The sequence below is a fragment of the Cervus elaphus genome, chromosome 20 (assembly GCF_910594005.1).
Source record: "Cervus elaphus chromosome 20, mCerEla1.1, whole genome shotgun sequence".
NCBI lineage: Eukaryota > Metazoa > Chordata > Mammalia > Artiodactyla > Cervidae > Cervus > Cervus elaphus.
Window position 1 is genome coordinate 36,725,538 of NC_057834.1, and position 19,438 is coordinate 36,744,975.

Genomic DNA, 19,438 nt, shown 5'->3' on the forward strand with positions numbered 1-19,438 from the left:
TGAGCGAACAGTTTAGAGTGTCACTAACAGGAAACAGACAGTAGCACTATTAAAATCATAACTTGTAGCAATTTGCAATTCATTCACATTTCTCAGTAGATGCCCCCTCCTTTCAGCCTATGTTGACTATTACCAGTGAAATACACTATAGCAACCACTAATTGAGCATTCCCAGTGTGCCATGAGCTTTAAAAGCGTTCTATGACTGAACATTTAAACAGAACTTCCTATATGCCAGACACTGTTCTCAGCACTTTATATGTATTAACTTAGTCCTCACAAAAATCCCATGAGGTAAGTACTATTATTATCACATTTTTCAGATGATAAAACTGAGATGCAGTGAGTTTAGACAATTTCTCCAGGATCATATATCTAATTAAGGGAGAGGGCAAAAGTTCAAAATCCTTGCAAGTCTGTTCCACAGTTCACACTCTCAATTCTTACCTCATAATCGTATCTTCAAAATATCTCCAAGAAATATATGCTGTAATTCTCTCTTTCTATAAGTAAGGAAATTGAGGTTTAGAATGCTTAAGTGATTTCTGTAATCACCCAGCCAGGAAGTGGCAGAGCCTGGACCCAGAGCACTAGCCTTTCTGATCCCCGAAGCCTAGAGGCCAGAGGTTTATGTGGTTTATTGGCTCTTAATAATCATTCTTCCTAAATGAATATTAGGTCATATATCTAAATGACTGCTGAGTTCTAGACACTGTGCAGGCAAAGACTAAATGGCCCCGCCCTTCCAAGAGCTTGCATTATAGCTACAGAAGTTCTGATGTTGAAGCTGTCATTCAGGTATGTAGAGAGGCTAAACAAATGACATCTTCCCCATGCTTTTTTGTCACCTGCAAAGACTTCTGGTGGCTGGTGGCTGTAACTATGATTGTAGAAAAGAATACTGACCATACCCCTTACTCAGTCAAAAGTATCTCTCATAATAAAGGGATACTTTTGTCAATGCTAATTACCAAACTCTCCAAGCCATGTCATGTTGCTTAAAGCAATTGTCAACAAATTTTTATGGCAGTCTCACTTTCTTCTGCCCATTCTGAGTGAAAATCCTTCTGCATCTCCCCCACTCTGGCCTTAATGGTGCACCACTTCTAGAGGTGACCATGCTCGAGAACTCAATAATAGTACTAAGAGACATTAACAAAACATCTAAGGACATGAACACTGTCTTGTTGGTAACCTCAAGAATAACCTTCCTGACTCTGCTGCTATTGGCCATGGGATCTCTGTTTACTCAATTTGGGTGTGCCTAAGTGTCCTCTTTCACTAGAGTATCTTTCACTAGAGTTTTTGTAATAAGCTAATACATGTAAAGCTCTTAAAACAATCCTGGAGGATTGATGACCATAGGTGTTAGCTGGTGCTGCTATTTCTTCTCTTCGCCCTTCTCCATCCTCCTCCTTCTTTTCCTCCTCTTCCTTTGATGATATTCTTATAGAGATTCCCTTGTATATGATGCTTTTCTCTTGCTATATTCAAAAGTCTGTCTTTCTCTTTGACTTTTGAATATTCAATTATTACATGTCTTGACTTACACTTCTTTGATTAAACCATCATGGAACCTTCGGGCTTCATGAATCTGAATGTACATTTACTTGCCCAAACTTAGGAATTTTTCAGCCATAATTTCTTTAAATAAGCTTTCTACTTTTTTTCTTTGTCTTCTCTTTGGAACTCCCATAATGTGTGTATTGATTTTCCTGTGGTATCCCATAAACTTTTTTCACTCTTTTTACTTTTCCTGCCCTGACCGTATAATTTCAAATGCTCCATCTTTGACTTTGCTGGTTGTTTCTTATGCTTGATCAAGTCTGCTGATGAGACCCTTTATTGAATTTTTAACACAGTCATATCTTTAGTTCCAGAATTTCTGTTTGGTTCTTCTGAATGGTTCCCATCTCTGTGTTGGACTTCTCATTTTGGTCACAAATTGTTTTCCAAATTTTACTTAGTGGTCTGTCTGTGTTATTTGGTAGCTTGCTGAGCTTATTTAACATTATTATATTGAATTCTTTGTTAGGCATTTTCTAGATCTCTATTTCTTTGAGGTTTGTTATTGGAGTTAGTTTTGCTCCTTTGGTATTGCCATGTTTCCCTGATCCTCCATTCTAGTAGCCTTGCACTGGTGTCTGTGTATCTGAATAAGCAGTCTCTTCTTCCAGTATTTTAGAGCTGGCTTTGGGGGGTGGGGGGGGGAGCAGGGAGACATTCACTGTAAAGCTCAACAAAATGTGAGGCTTCAGCTGTAGAGGCATGTGGGATGCTGGCTGCAGGAGTAAGTGAGGTTCTGGGTATAGGGTTGCATTGACCACCATCTGTGGGTATATGTGAGAAATGGTTTTCAGGGCCATGTGTCCCAGCTGCTGCAATCCCCTTCCAGTTACATTTGTTTGGTAAAGAACCCACCTGCCAATGCAGGAGACATAAGAGATGTGGGTTCGATCCCTGGATTGGGAAGATCCCCTGGAGAAGGGCATGGCAGTCCAGTCCAGTATTCTTGCCTGGAGAATCCCATGGACAGAGGAGCCTAGTGGGCTACAGTCCATAGGTTTGCAAAGAGTCTGACACAACTGAAGTGACTTAGCACACATGCATGCACCTTTGAATAATGTCCTCACTGTTCTGGGTGCAGTGAGACAGAAGCCAGCTTCCCAGGCAGTGTCTCACAAATTATGGGGAAGCTAGACTGTCACTTCATTCCCTCTTTCTCCTGTGGGAAAAGTCACAGTCTAGAGGCATCTCTCTCAGCACTGAGTCATGCTGGCGTGGGATCAAGGTGATGAGGTAAAGTGAAACTGTTCTTCTTACACTTGCCCTGTGGCTGAACTAGGATTTTTGGTTCATCAAAGTGCTGGAATCCCCCAACTGAACTCTGAAGATCTCATAGAGGTATTTCTGACCATGGATAGTTATTAAATCATATGCCTTGGCATCTTGCTGGCATCCGTGCCTTCTTTCTCTTTCAAGGAAACTTATGGTTGCATTTTGCCCATCCAGATATTTCAGAATAATCTCACTATTTTAAGGTCAACTGATTAGCAGCCTTAATTCTATCTGCTACCTTAATTCCCCTTTTTCATGTAATGTAACATAGCCACAGGTTCCAGGGATTAAGACACGGACATCTTTGAGGGGCTATTATTCTATCATGATTTGGAAATTCAAGTGTAGTTATTATCCCCTGTACACTGTCTTCTTGCTCAGAGCCAATCCATTAATGGTCTCACTCAGAAAAGACACCACAATTTAGCTCCTAAATGCTACATAAAGCATAGGGAAAGTTTACACTGCAATGCTTCTTAAGGAACCCATTTAGTGAACACTGTCTTTTTCTAAAGATCCTCCCTGAATAGGGAAATATCCTTCTATGGAGAAGACAACTCATAAGTCCCTGTGGGATTTCTAAGGCAGCTTGTAAATCTATCACTTTTCTTCCTGTCTATACCACAAGTTCAGTGGCATATTCTAACCACATATGGAATTGTCATTCCTAGTTGCTACCACTGCATCTCCCACAAATGTCTCTCTACTTTTGGAAGCCTAGTGCCTTTCTCTGGCCTTCTAGAACTAACCAGATGTCCTTCCCCATAAGAGCTGTGCTGCCCCATGCTTCATCTCAGCTGGAGACACGGGTCATGAACCAGAACAAGCTCTTCTGTCTCAAGTTCACAAGCTTCTTTCTCTTCTAGGAAAAATCCAATTTTTAAAAAATCATAGGCCCTAAGAAAATGGAATCCAAATTTTATTTTCTTGTGGATGATTCTTAAGTCTTGTGAAATCTAGTGAAATTACATAGGGCCTAACCCAATGGCCCCACTCCAAGCTCTTGGTGAATATTTAGCGTTAGGAAAATTATGTTTTAAGTATAAAATGCACCCACTTTCTTTATAGGAGAAGGAAATGGCAACCCATTCCAATGTTCTTGCCTGGAAAATTCCATGGACAGAGGTGACTGGCAGGCTACAGTCCATGGGATCGCAGAGAGTCAGACATGACTGAGCGACTATCACTTGCTCACTCACTTTCTTTATAAGGCTTCCTTACACACCTTGGCTACAATGAGGTAATAGATATTAAACTGTGGCATGCAATGTTTTCCACAGCTGTGAAGTTTTATTCTTTTGTTGCCTCCTACCACAGAGCCTGTGCCCTTTCCCCAGATTCTGATGGGGTCAGCATCCATCACACCAGACCGGTGCAACGTCACCCTGGAGTGCAGAGCCTCTGGGGCCACAGAAGACCTGAATGTGACCTGGGAGAACAAGGGCCTCCCCGAAGAATGGGAGCAGAGAAGGACATTAGAACCAGCCTCCAACTCACGCATCCTGGCTGTCAGCTTGCCTACAGACCAGTCCAATGTCAGCCTCGTCTGTGTGGTCAGCAACCCAGTGGGAAATAAAACTGCCTCCTTCGACCTTGGGAAAGTCTGCGTCCATGGTGAGTGCAATCTGCCAGAGGGGAGAGGCACTCTCAGACCTCAGATAGCACTGAGGTCTGGGGGTTCAGAGCTTTTCTTCCCACCATTTTGTTAGCATTGCTTTCTATCTGGCCACTTCATACTGGAGTCTAGGGAAAACATCCAACTTATTTTTGCTTTTCAGCATGTCTCACATCCGTGACCTACTCTAAACTGCTTGCCCCTGCTAGTCCAAGTAGTAGTTTTGAGTACCTCTCTCCACCACTATCCAACATTCATTGTGCATTCAGCATGGTCTTTAGGAAAGTAATCACACTGGGTCATTTGTGGCTTTTCTTCAAGTCTGACTTCCATGACTTCCTGTGGGATATCCTAGAGGGGCTCAGAGGCTCCTCTGTCCACATTTCTGATCTTATTTATACACTTACCACTGAATTTCTTGTTTGTTGTTCCAGAATGTGCCTTGCTTTTGCAAGTTTTTGCACCTCTGGACATGTTGTTTCCTTGACCATCAGCCCTTCTTCACCCTGTGTCCTCGACCTCCTGTTTTACTCTTCGTGGAAGATTCTCCTCAGCCACTGCAGATATGTGGGCATGTGAAAATGCATTCACACCCTACGATAGGCCCCATGATTGGTCTAAAAATCTGCTAATTTGTCTAAAAACCTACTGATGTCTTGAAATTTTAATAATTTTTTAACAAGGAGTCTGCCTTTTCATTTTGCACAGAGCCCAGCAATAATGTAGCCATCCTGCCTTCAGGCATTGACTCCCTCTGGGTGTCTGTGGCCACCCCCATAGTGAGTGGTGATTATCTGTTTTGGATTTGTCTCCTCCATGGTCAGGAGCACTATAAAGGCAGGAGCCACGTTTTGTTCTCCTTTGAATCCCTGTGCAAGCACAAGCTTCTGGCCAAAGTTTATGTAATCAAAGTTGCATTGAATGAATGAATAACCTTATCCTGTGTGCGGTCTCACTGTCTGTAAACCATCCTTCATGATTTGGTGCAGGGGTCTGAAATTTCAGGATCACTTAAAACATCTGTTAATTGGACCTCTCTACCACAAGGCTAGAGTGTCAGGTAATTTTCAATACTCAGCATTACCCACAAACCCTCACTAATCCCCTTCACCAATATCTTGTTCCCTGCCCAGTCCTGCCTGCTGCAATAAGGTGCTGGCAACTCCCAGGGGCTGCCATTTCCCAAATGTGGTATCCCTCCTTCCTGGAATACTGTGCCCACCTTGAATATCTGGGAAACTGCTACTCATCACTCAAGGTCAGTTTATGCATCAGCTCCTCTGGGAGGCCTTCCCTGAGGACCTCTGTGCAATGGGTAAAGCTCTGTTCTACTGCAATCCCTCTGTCTAGCAGACTGATATTTTCTCAGGCCTCTCCACCCCATCTTACTCATCTCAGTACCCCTTGTCACCAAGCAGGAGCTTAGGACCTGATTGAAGGAATGAAACTGCTATACTCCTCCCTCTTCAGCTTCTGAACCAGGACTCTTTAGACTTCTCCACCTGTTGTCTATCTTCCTTTGGCAATGAATATCTCAAGTTCTCTCTTGACTTTAACTTATTTGCCCTCTGTGTTTGAGGAAAACAGATTCATCCAACCAGGCCAATACTAACCTCTGGCCAGGCATCCTTGGGGCAGTTGCAGCTGTGTTATTGATCCTCGGAGGTGGACTGTACCTTTGGAAGACACGTAGGAAGAAGATGGAGACTGGAAGAGGCAGGTTGCCCTTCTCCTTCCATGCCCACATACCTCTCTTTCTCACTGTATTCTTGATATCGTTTCTCCTACAGTTTGTTGCCTGGGAATGTCCCTGCAGAGGGTTTAGTAGGTCTGGCCATGGTCTGTGTCCATAGCAGTGGATGAGGGTACAGTTTTCCAAGGCTCAGATTCAAGCTCCACTCTGCCTGTCTCTCAGGTGCAAGATCACAAGATGATGATGATGACGATAGCAGCCAGTATGCAGAGCTGAGCCAGCAGGAATCTCAACAGAGCTCGAACAAGGTGAGAGCTGGGCGCTGTGCTCTCCCAGGTCTCTCACTGCCTGGCCTGGGTTTGTCAAATCTTGTCACTGATGTTTCTGTTCCTACTGCCTCTTTAACACTTTCCAGGCCATCAACAGTGTTAACTAAGAAAATTTGCACTTGGGATCAATATAATGCTGGCCACGTAGGGGAATTCATAAGCATTGCATGTCATCCACTGGTTCTATTCTGGTCCTTCTAGGGCTCCTCTATCCCTCAGCCATTTCAGGAACCCTTTGTCTTGCATTCCCAGGTTATCAGAGAACAGCATCTGAAAGAAAGGATACCTCTCTCTACTATCTACAGTGAGGTCTGTAAACCAGGTCATGCTGTGAAGATAATTTAATTGGAGGAAACAGAAGAACTGACATTCCTAGGACACCTCCACCAGGAGCTTGATCCCTGCAGACACCTGCCTCTTCCACCTCTCTGGTCCAGTTCCAACGGCCTTTAGTTTGCTGTATTCTGATCCTCCTGACCACCGTTACCTGGACCTATGTGGTCCTACAACTTCCTCTGATGCCCCTCCAAGCTGCCTCCCACTCAGGATCCTCACAGTTGCAGAACAAGCCCTCCTCCTCTGCCATTGATTCAACTTCTGACCCCTCTCTTCTTGAAGCTTCCCAAAGAGGACCTTCCTGACTGTGTTAATCCCCACAGCCTCTGGTGTGTGGTTGGTGTGTGTCTTTCTGAGAACCCGATTCCAAGCATGGGGACTGTGTGGAGATGGTCCATGCCACAGAGGAAGGAGTTAGGACCTTGGTGTTGGATGCTGAGTTGGGGGTCCATGGAGGCAGCACATATAGGTGGGAGCCCACAGAGGACTGGCCTGAGGCTTTCTCTGTGCCTCACATGGGGCGAAGTCTGTGTGCCCCACAGTACACTTGTATTGGGAAGAGTGTGTAGTGTACATTATATACCTTATTCTTGGCTACTTGTGTTCACCTGGACTTTGGCCTCAACTCGGCCCAAGGGCCCCAAACCCACCTTCCTTTAAAGTTGAAAGAGGAATCTGTACCCCTTCACCCCCTTCCAAGACTTATGTTTCTCAGAAAAGAATCCTAGGACCTCAAAGTCAGGAGTTGCATTCTTAGAAAAATAGCTCCAGCCTGTCACTTTCTTGGATAGGAGTACTTGGTCATGAAGATGGATGTCAGTATCCTCCGACCATCCTTGATGAGGCTTCCAGGGGATAGGAAGAGTAAATTTTGTGGGAAGATCTGAACCAGACCTCTCCAGTTGCTTCTATTGAAGAGTCCTGCTGGCTTCGGTCTCTAGGTCAGCCTCTTTTTTACTCACTCACATCCCTCTGTCGGGAATGATGGTTCTCTTTCCCTGCTCCTTGCTCCCACCCCTCACTACTGGAACCCTACCATCCTGCCCAAAGCCCTCTTCCTAACCACATGTTTCATGATGCTTTTCTGGTTCACAGAGGTTTAGACATGGTCTCTCCTATACTGACCTTTTCAAACACATGACTGAGGCCCTGCCACAGTCAGCCGTGAGATTGCTCATGAGTCTTCCCTGCTAGATTCACCTAGGGCTTCCTCAGGAGGGTATTGGGGCCACAGGAAACCAGTGCCAAGGAGACAAGGACACGCCCCTCTGTCTGTGAAAGGTCTAAGCAACACTTCTTCCTAACTCCCAGGGGGACACAGCAAACTGAGCCCCAAACAAGAGATTGCTGAAGATTTTTCTGGTAGTGAATCTACAGGGAATCAAAGATAGACATGATGACCTCCAGCAACCCCACCTGTCCCGGAGGTTGGAGGCAGGGATATCCCCACTCCACCAATAGCCTCACACTGCCCGAAGACCTGTTTCAGCCACACTTTGGTGTGGGGGAGCTTATCCTTTCTCTGGAGGTCCTCACCTCTTGGAAGCCCCTGCTTCCTGCCTTTGGCCCCAGCTCTTGGGTCAGAAGTGGGCTCAATCTAGTACTGTGAGCTGCTGTGGCTTCTCATCTGGCCCAGATTCCTGGGTCACTTGGTTCTCCTCCTTGCTCAGCTCAGTTCAGCTGCCTCATATCTGCCTTCAGACTGTATAAACGTGGTCCCTGCTGAGGGCCTGAGCATTGTGAGCAATACTAAGAGCCTGCTGGATGGTGAACAGGTGAGGGAGGAGGGGGGGGATCTGTAATAGGACACCATTTCTGATCTCCTGTCCCTCAGGTGGAGCAGAAAACTGAGGGAGAGATAGGCTCCATCTCCTCATGGACATCTCAGGTAACTGATCATGGCTGGGCATCAGTGCCCATAAGCCCAAGAGCATTGTAAGATGGGACCATCCAGTAGCCATTCCCACCCCACCAAAATTAGAAAAAGATAAAATGAAGGGACCTGGTTTCTTCTGAACCTGTAATGAACCAGGGTTTGTTCCATGCATTTTAGAAATATTATTCTTCTAATTCTTACAATGACACTCTAAGGTTGGTATTATTATTCCTATTGTGCAGGACAGAAAACCAATATCTCAAACTAGTTGGTGGTACAGCAAAACCTTAATCTAACAAAGTTCATAGCTTACCCCTTCAGCATTAGTCACTGAAGACCTTGGAATTCTCCAGTATTCAGGTGGGAATATCCTCCAATTTTTTTCTCTCCCAAGGATCCCAGACTCTGACTGAGGTGCCTTAGTATCCTCACTGATATGGAGCAGCTGGTAGTTAAAAAGGAATTACTCCTGAAGTAGACAATGTGGCCTTGGTGGGTGGGAAACATAGAATGAGAGACCTTGACTTCTGATGCAGATGAGACATTTTAAGGGAAGACATTTCTGCCCCTTGGGTCTCGGTCTTTCCTTGTAAGGTATGTGTGGATGTCATCACCTCATCTTCAGACCAGCTTCCCTTTTGCAATGTTATTCATAAAATCATTCAACATTCAATAAACTTTCCGTAAGTCTCTCATTTATGCCTTTAGAAATTCTGTGAGCCATACATTTTCGGATAGCAGCCAACAATATTGTAAAGTAATTAGCCTCCAACTAATAAAAATAAATTAAAAAAATAAAGTGTGAAAAAAAATTCTGTGAGCAAATATCTCTATCATACAGATGAAGACATATAATCCACAGATATTAAGTACTTCCACAAAGTCTCCTGAGTGTAAATGGTTTGTGTCACAGGGAATCATAATTTCATTCATTTTGACTCCTTTTCCCTCATCCCAGACACCCAACCAATCACCATGTGCCTTTGAGATAATCCTCATTAAGTTTCTTGTATTCCATTCTCTTATTCTTTTAACCACATTGTCTACCTAAAATATCTATTACTTACATGACATCTTCATTTGGATGTCTAGAATGTTTAAATTTGAACCCGCTAAGCATACTTTCCATATACACCCAGTCAGTAAATATTACCTCTCTCCTTCCTTTTGTTCTGGCTACCAAACCTTGGTGTCACCCTTGACTTCATTCTTTTTTTATACCCCAAACTCTCTCATTAAATACTGATTATCTTTTCATGGTATATGTAAACACATACACATAATATAACTACCTCTCACTACCCACTTGATCCAATATGACCATCATCTCTTGTCTGCACTACTGCAGTAGTCTCACAGTCTCTCTGTTTCTGTTCTTGGTCCCTTAAGGACTATTCACAAAATACCATCAAGAGTATCAAGTATCAGGATCCCTGCAAGCATGTTTCGTTTCATTACTCCTTAGCTGAGTATTCTTCTTTCACTCCCACTTTTCCTGTAAGGCCATACACCACCTGACCCCATCTCCCACACTCCCTTCTTTCCTTAATTCACTCTAGGGCAACTGGGCTTTTTGCTATACCTTTAACACAGCAGTCATGCTCCTGCCTCAGAGTCTTTGTTTCTGCCTAGAATTCTCTTATTCCAGCATCTATATGTCTCATCCCCTTACTTTCTTCAAGTCTTTGCACAAATTTTGTCTTCCTATCCCCCCTATTTAATATTGCATCCTTTAATACTCCTCACTCCTTCCTGATCTGTTTTATCTATAGCACTCATCATAAGATTGAGGCAAAATGTACCTAATCTAGGCTGTCCTCTAGAACAAGTGTGCAAGTCAAGTCGCAAAAAGTAACCTGCAAATGCTAGTATACAGATATCATTATTATTCCCAGGAAACTGCAACACTGATAAGTTAATAAACTTGCCCCAGGTCACATAGCTATTAAGTGGGCAGACCTATGATTCAAATGTTGGAGTCAGATTCTAAGGTCCCTGATCTTGACTACTACATTATATTGACTAAATAAATTATAGTCTATCTACATGAAGGGATACTATTTAGGAATAAAAATAGTAAAGTACATCTTTATATATTTAAACTGAACAGGGTCTATGAACATTAAATGTTCTAACCTATGTTGATTCCTTATAGTACAATTTTTAGTTCAGAAGAAAAAATGCATGAACACAGTGAGATATTGAACAAATATTTTTTTAAAAAGAACCAAACAGAACTGAAAAACATAACTGAACTAAAAATTACACTATAAGGAGTCAATAATAGATTAGATGCTACAAAAAAAAAAAATTAGCAAACAGGGAAAGAGAAGAGTGGAAATCACTCAAGCTTAATAGACAAAAGAAAAATATTTAAATTAAGACCTTTTAAGAGACTTCTGAGACAACATCAAGCATACTAGCATTCACATTACAGGGGGTCCCAAAAGAGAAAGGGTTATAGAATATACTTGAAGACATAATAGCTGAAAAGTTCCCTAATCTGAAAAATGTCACATGCATCCAGTTCCAGAAAGAACAGAGTACCAAGGATGATAACCCAAAGAAAATTACACCAAGACATACAGTAATTAAAACAGAAAAAATTAAAGATAAAAAGAGACTATTAAAAGCAATAAGGAAAAGGCAACAAGTTATGTGCAGAGGAAATCACATAAGACTATCAGTTGATTTTTCAGCAGAAATTGTTGGTCAGAGGGTGTGGCATGACAAAGTGATGAAAGCGGAAATCCTACAACCAAGAATGTGTTACCTGGTAAGGCTCTCACTCAGATTTGAAGGAGAAATCAAAAGTTTTATAGACAAGCAGGTTCTAAAACAGTTCAGCACCAACAAATGAGCTTTACAATAAATATTAAAGGAACTTCTCTAAGCAAAATAAGAAAAGACCACAACTAGAAATATAAAAACTACAAAAGGAAAAACCTAATCAGCAAAGGCAGATATATAGAAAAGATAGGAAATCATCCATACACAAAGCTAGGAAGAAAGGTAAAAGACAAAAGTAGTAAAAAAAAAAATCTATATTCACAATAAGTAGTTAGTTCAGTTCAGTTCAGTTGCTCAGTTATGTCCGACTCTCTGCGACCCCATGGACTGCAGCACGCCAGGCCTCCCTGTCCATCACCACCTCCCGGAGTTTACTCAAACTCATGTCCATTGAGTCAGTGATGCCATCCAATCATCTCATCCTCTGTTTTCCCCTTCTCCTCTCGCCTTCAATCATTCCCAGCATCAGGGTCTTTTCAATGAGTCAGCTCTTTGCATCACGTGGCCAAAGTATCAAAGTTTCAGCTTGAACATCAGTCCTTCCAATGAACATTCAGGACTGATTTCCTTTAAGATGGACTGGTTGGATCTCCTTGCAGTCCAAGGGACTCTCAAGAGTCTTCTCCAACACCACAGTTCAAAAGCATCAATTCTTCAGCTCTCAGCTTTCTTTAGAGTCCAACTCTCACATCCATACATGGCTACTGGAAAAACCATAGCTTTGACGAGATGAACCTCTGTTGGCAAAGTAATGTCTCTGCTTTTTAATATGCTGTCTAGTTTGGTCATAACTTTCCTTCCAAGGAGTAAGCGTCTTTTAATTTCATGGCTGCAGTCACCATCTGCAGTGATTTTGGAGCCCCCCCAAAATAAAGTCAGCCACTGTTTCCACTGTCTCCCCATCTATTTGCCATGAAGTGATGGGACCGGATGCCATGATCTTAGTTTTCTGAATGTTGAGCTTTAAGCCAACTTTTTCACTCTCCTCTTTCACTTTCATCAAGAGGCTCTTTAGTCCTTCCTCACTTTCTGCCAAAAGGGTGGTGTCATCTGCATATCTGAGGTTATTGATACTTCTCCCAGCAATCTTGATTCCAGCTTGTGCTTCAACCAGCCCAGCGTTTCTCATGATGTACTCTGCATATAAGTTAAATAAGCAGGGTGACAATATACAGCCTTGACGTACTCCTTTTCCTATTTGGAACCAGTCTGTTGTTCCATGTCCAGTTCTAACTGCTGCTTCCTGACCTGCATACAGATTTCTCAAGAGGCAGGTCAGGTGGTCTGGTATTCCCATCTCTTTCAGAATTTTCCACAGTTTATCGTGATCCACACAATCAAAGGAGTGGTGAGCAGCCGAAAGGAGATACTCCACGTCCAAGGTCAGAGAAACCCCAGTAAGACAGTAGGCACTGGAGCATCTGTGAGGAGATACCCCAGGTCCAAGGGCAAAGGAGAAGCCCCAGCAAGACAGTAGGAGGGGCAAATTCACATTTAGAATCAAACCCCATTCCCGCCAGAGATGCTCAGAGGGCTCAAACAAACCTTGTGTGCACCAGGACCCAGGGACCCCACAGAGACTGAGACAGAACTGTGTTTGAGTGTCTCCTGTGGAGGTACGTGTCGGCAGTGATCTGCCACAGGGACAAGGGCTCTGGGTGTTGGTATGGCATAAGTCCTCCTGGAGGCAATCGCCATTAACTCCACCATACACCTGCCAGAATTTACATAGGACTGGGAAATAGACTCGTGGAGGGCACAACGAAACCTTGTGCACCAGGACCCAGGAGAAAGGAACAGTGACCCCACAGGAGACTTGCCTGTGAGTGTCCAGGAGTCTCCAGCAAAGGCATGGGTTGGTGGTGGCTTGCTGCATGGTTGGGAGCATGGACTGTAGGAGTACATGCATGGGATATTTTGAGGGATGTCAGCATTATCTTCATTACCTCCACCATAGTTTGGCTCCAGGTAAATAACAGGGAGGGAACACAGCTCCGTCCATCAACGGAAAATTGTATTAAAGATTTACTGAGCATGGCCCCGCCCATCAGAACAAGACCCAATATCCCCCTCAGTCAGTCTATCCCATCGGGAAGCTTTCATAAGCCTCTTATCCTTCTCCATCAGAGGGCAGACAGACTGAAAATCACAGTCACAGAAAACTAACTAATCTGATCACATGGATCACAGCCTTGTCTAACTCAATGAAACTATGAGCCTTGTTGTGTAGGGCCACCCAAGATGGACGGGTCATCGTGGAGAGTTCTGACAAAATGTGGTCCACTGCAGAAGGGAATGGAAAACCACTTCAGTATTCCTGCCTTGAGAACCCCATGAACAGTATGAAAAGGCAAAAAGATAGGACACTGAAGGATGAACTCCCTAGGTCGGTAGGTGCCCAGTATGCTACTGGAGATCAGTGGAGAAGTAACTCGAGAAAGAATGGAGACAGAGCCAAAGCAAAAACAACACCCAGTCGTGGATGTGTCTGGTGATGGAAGTAAAGTCCAATGCTGTAAATAACAATATTGCATGGGAACCTGGAATGTTAGGTCCATGAGTCAAGGCAAATTGGAAGTGATCAAACAGGAGATGGCAAGAGTGAACATCGACATTTTAGGAATCAGTGAACAAAAATGGACTGGAATGGGTGAATCTCAGATGATCATTATATCCACTACTGTGGGCAAGAATGCCTTAGAAGAAATGAAGTAGCCCTCATAGTCAACAAAAGAGTCCAAAATGCAATACTTGGATGCAATCTCAAAAACGACAGAATTATCTCTGTTCATTTCCAAGGCAAACCATTCAATATCATACTAATCTGAGTCTATGCCCCTACCAGTAATGCTGAAGAAGCTGAAGCTGAACGGTTCTATGAAGACCTACAAGACCTTCTAGAATTAACACCCAAAAAGATGTCCTTTTCATTATAGGGGACTGGAATGCAAAAGTAGGAAGTCAAGAAACACCTGGAGTAACAGGCAAATTTGACCTTGGAGTGCAGAATGAAGCAGGGCAAAGGCTTATAGAGTTCTGCCAAGAAAATGTATTGGTCATAGCAAACACCCTCTTCCAACAACACAAGAGACGACTCTACATATGGACATCACCAGATGGTCAACACCAAAATCAGATTGATTATATTATTTGCAGCCAAATTGGAGAAGCTCTATACAGTCAGCAAAGACCAGGAGCTAACTGTGGCTAAGATCATGAACTCCTTATTGCCAAATTCAGACTTAAATTGAAGAAAGTAGGGGAAACCAATAGACCATTCAGGTAGGATCTAAATCAAATCCCTTATGATTATACTGTGGAAGTGAGAAATAGATTTAAGGGACTAGATCTGATAGACAGAGTGCCTGATGAACTATGGACGGAGGTTCGTAACATTGTACAGGAGACAGGGATCAAGACTATCCCCAAGAAAAATAAATGCAAAACGGCTATCTAAGGAGGCCTTACAAATAGCTGTGAAGAGAAGCCAAAAGCAAAGGAGAAAAGGAAAGATATATCCATTTGAATGCAGAGTTTCAAAGAATAGCCAGGACAGATAAGAAAGCCTTCCTCCGTAATCAGTGCAAAGAAATAGAGGAAAACAATAGAATGGGAAAGACTAGAGATCACTTCAAGAAAATTAGAGGTATCAAGGGAACATTTCATGCAAAGATGGGCTCAATAAAGGACAGAAATGGTATGGACCTAACAGAAGCAAAAGATATTAAGAAGAGGTGGCAAGAATACACAGAAGAACTGTACAAAAAAGATTTTCATGACTCAGATAATCACAATGGTGTGTTCACTCACCTAGAGCCAGACATCCTGAAGTGTGAAGTCAAGTGGGCCTTAGGAAGCATCACTACAAACAAAGCTAGTGAAGGTATACACAAATCAGATGTAAAATATGATATCAAAAACAGTAATAATGAGGGGGGGAGAATACAAATGCAGGATTGCTAAAATGCACTTAACCTAGAGATCATCAACTTAAAATTATATTTATATATAGATACATATATATATATATATATACACACACACACACACATACACAAATGCCAATATATATGTCTTATATACATATAAGCCTCATGGTAATCACATGACAAAAATCTACAGTAGATTTACACACAGAAAGAGAAAAGAATCCAGTCATAATACTAAAGATAGTCATCAAATAAGACAAGAGAGCTAAAAAACAAAAAATAAATAAATAATAACTACAAAAACAACCAACAAAACAATTAACTATATGGCAATAAGTATATAACTATAAATAATTACTGTAATTATAAGTGCACTAAAAGCTCCAATCAAAAGACATAGAGTGACGGATGGATATCCCCGAAAGAAGGATCCATATATATGATGTCTGCAAGAGGCTCACTTAGGCTCTAAATACACACAGAATCAAAATGAAGAGAAGGAAAAAGGTATTCCATGCAAGTGAAAACAAAAAGAACCTAGGGTAGCAATACTTGCATAAGACAAAATATACTTTAAAATGAAGACTGTAACAAGAGACAAAGAAGGACATTATATAATAATAAAAGTATCAATTTTAGGAAGAGATATAACAGCTGTATTAATAAATGCATTTGTCCCAAAAGAGGAGAACCTAAGCAAATATTAACGCACATGAAAGGAGAGACTGACAGTAATACAGTAATAGTAGGGACTCTAACACCACATTTACATCAATGAAAAAATCATCCAGGTAGAAAATCAATAAGGATACACTGACCTTAAATAGCACATTAGATCAGATGGATGTATAGATCTACATAGAACATTCCATCCCAAAGTAACAGAATACACATTATTTTCAACTGTGCATGAAGCATTCTCCAGGACAGATAATATTCTAGCCACAAAACAAGTCTCAGCAAATTTAAGGAAACTGAAATCAAACCAAGCATCTTTTTCTGACCACAATGTTATGAGATTAGAAATCAACTACAAGAAAAAAACTACAGAAAAAAAGAACACACAAGTATGTGGAGACTAAACAACATGCTACTAATCAACAAGAGTCACTGAAGAAATTTAAAAAGAAATCAAAAACTACTTGGAGACAAGTGAAAATACAATGATTCATAATTCATGGGATGCAGCAAAACCAGTTCTAAGAAGGAAGTTTATAGCACTACAAGCCTACTACAGGAAACAAGGAAAAGTTCAAATAAACAACCTAACTTTATACCTGAAGAAACTAAAAAAAAGTACATACAAAACCCAAAGTTAGAATGAAAGAATAATAAAGAACAGAGCAGAAAATAGAGACTAAAAAGACAATATAAAAGATCAATGAAATGACAGCTTGGTCTTTAAAAAGAAACCAAATGGGTAAACTTTTAGCCAGACTCATCAAGAAAAGAATGTAGGCACAAATAAGAAATAAGAAATGAAAAAGAAGTTACAACTGACACCACAGAAATAGCAAGGATCAGAAGAGCATAATGCAAACAACTTTACACTAATAGAATGGACAGTCTAGAAGAAATGAACAAATTCCTACAAATGTGCAATCTCCAAAGACTGTATCAGGAAGAAATATAAAGTATGAACAGAACAGTTACCAGTAATAAAATTGTATCAATAATGAAACAAAACCCCAAAAAGCAAAAGTCCAAGACCAAAATACTTCACAAGTGACTTCTACCAAACATTTAAAGACGAGTTAACAACTATCCTTCTCAAACTATTCCAAAAAGTCAAAGTGGGAGAAAAGCTTCTGAACTCATTCTGCAGGGTAAACAGCACCCTGACACCAAAATCAGACAAAGATATTACAGAAAAAGAAAGTTGTGAGTCAGTATCACTGATGAACATAGATGCAAAAGTCCTCAACAAAATATTAGCAAACTGAATTCAGCAATACATTAAAAGTAGGATTTATCAAGTAGGATTTATCCCAAGATTTCAAGGATGGTTCAATATTCACAATTCAATCAATGTGATATACCACTTCACCAAATTGAAGAATAATGTTTATAGGATCATCTCAATAGATACATATGAAGCTTCTGATAAAAGTTAATATTCATTTATGACTTTTAAAACTCTCAGCAAACTAAATATAGATGGAATGTACCTCAACATAATAAAGGCCATATGTGTACGACAAGCACACAGCTGACATTATACTTAACAGTGAAAAGCTGAAAGTTTTCAGTCTAAAGTCAAGAAAAAAACAAGGATGCCCACTGTCATCACTTTTATTCAACATAGTATTGGAAGTTCTGGCTAGAGCAGTCAGGAAATAAAAAGAAGTAAAAGTCATCAAAATTAGAAAAGAAGAAGTAAAAATGTCACTATTTGCAGATGACAAAATATTATATATAGAAAACTCTAATGACTCCATCAAGAAACTGTTAGAAATGATAAACAAATTCAGTAAAGTTGCGGAATTAAAAATCAGTATACAAAAATGCTGTGTTTGTATACATTAATAACACTTATCAAAAAGAGAAATTAAGAAAACAATCCCTCATATAACTGCATTCTGGAGAAGGAAGTGGCAACCTACTTCAGTATTCTTGCCTGGAGAATCCCTTGGACAGAGGAGCTTGATGAGCTACAGTCCATGGGGTCACAAAAAGTTGGACACGACTGAGCAACTAACACGTACACACATAACTGCATCAAAAAGAATAAAACACCTAGGGATAAATTTAACCAAAGAGGTGAAAGACCTGTATATTGCAAACTATAATATATTAATGAAAGACATTGAAGAAGACACAAATAAATGAAAAAAATTACGTCAGTCATACAGTGGATGAATCAATATTGCTTAATTGTCTACACTACCCAAAGCGATCTATAGATTCAATGCAATCTCTACCAAAATTCCTGTGATTTTTTTTCAAGGAAATAGAACAGATAATACTGAAATTTATGGAAACACACACCCAAAGAGCAAAAGCAGTATTGAGAAAGAAGGACAAGCCAGGAGACACCACACTGCCTGATTTCATAATATATTACAAAGCTATAGGAACTAAAACAGTATGGTGTTAACATGAAGAAAGGCACAGATCAATAATCAGAACTGAGAGCCAAAAAATAAATGCTTGCTTATACAGTTAATTAATTATTAACAAGGGACCCAGGAATATACAGTGGGGAAAGGACAATCTCTTCAATAAATGGTGTTGGGAAAACTGCACAGCCACATGTGAAATGACCATTATATCATACCATACACAAAAATTAACTCAAAATGGGTTAAAGACTTAAATATAAGGCCTGAAACCATAAAACTTCTAGAAGAGAACATAAGCAGTAATCCCATTGACATAAGTCTAGGTGATGACTTCTTTAATCTGATGCTAAAGGCAAAAGCAATAAAAGAAAAAATAAATAAGTGGGACCACATAATATCTAAAAGCTTGTGCACAGCGAAGGAGATCACCAGCAAGATGAAAACCTAACCTACTGAATGGTATTGTTTTTTAAAAAAATTCAAAACATATCTGATAAAGGGTTAATATACAACCTTTATAAATAACTCATACAACTCAATGGCAAAAAACTAACAATATAATTAAAAATAATTGAATATCTGAATAAGCATTTTTACAAAGAAGACATACATATGACCCTCACACCTGTTAGAATGGCTACTATCAAAAAGACAAGAGACAACAACTATTGATGAGTTTATAGCTATAGAAAAAAAGGAACCATTATGTAGAGTTGATAAAAAGTAAATTGGTACAGCCACCACAAAAAACTATGAATGCTCTTCAAAAAAAATAAACAAAAAGCCAGCTTTTAGTTTTGTTGGTTTTTGCTATGGTCTCTTTTGTTTCTTTTGTGTTTATTTCTGCCCTAATTTTTAAAATTTCTTTCCTTCCACTAACCCTGGGGTTCTTCATTTCTTCCTTCTCTAGTTGCTTTAGATGTATAGTTAGGTTATTTATTTGACTCTTTTCTTGTTTCTTGAGGTAAGC

The 19,438-nt window shown here is 40.8% G+C and overlaps 1 protein-coding gene across 8 annotated transcripts in view; it reads left to right on the forward strand.

Annotated features, from left to right (window-relative positions):
* LOC122677995 (SLAM family member 5-like) overlaps positions 1 to 9,364 on the forward strand; it is a 29,824-nt gene extending 20,460 nt beyond the window's left edge. For 5 of the 8 annotated variants that reach the window (XM_043878361.1, XM_043878365.1, XM_043878364.1 and 2 more), the window contains 4 exons: positions 4,156 to 4,452; positions 6,041 to 6,169; positions 6,369 to 6,454; positions 6,728 to 9,364. In XM_043878361.1, coding sequence (XP_043734296.1) covers positions 4,156 to 4,452; positions 6,041 to 6,169; positions 6,369 to 6,454; positions 6,728 to 6,820 — 605 coding nt within the window. In that variant the 3' untranslated portion in view covers positions 6,821 to 9,364. The other 3 variants (XM_043878367.1, XM_043878366.1, XM_043878363.1) reach the window with 3 other exon arrangements.
* The last annotated feature ends 10,074 nt before the right edge of the window (positions 9,365 to 19,438 follow it).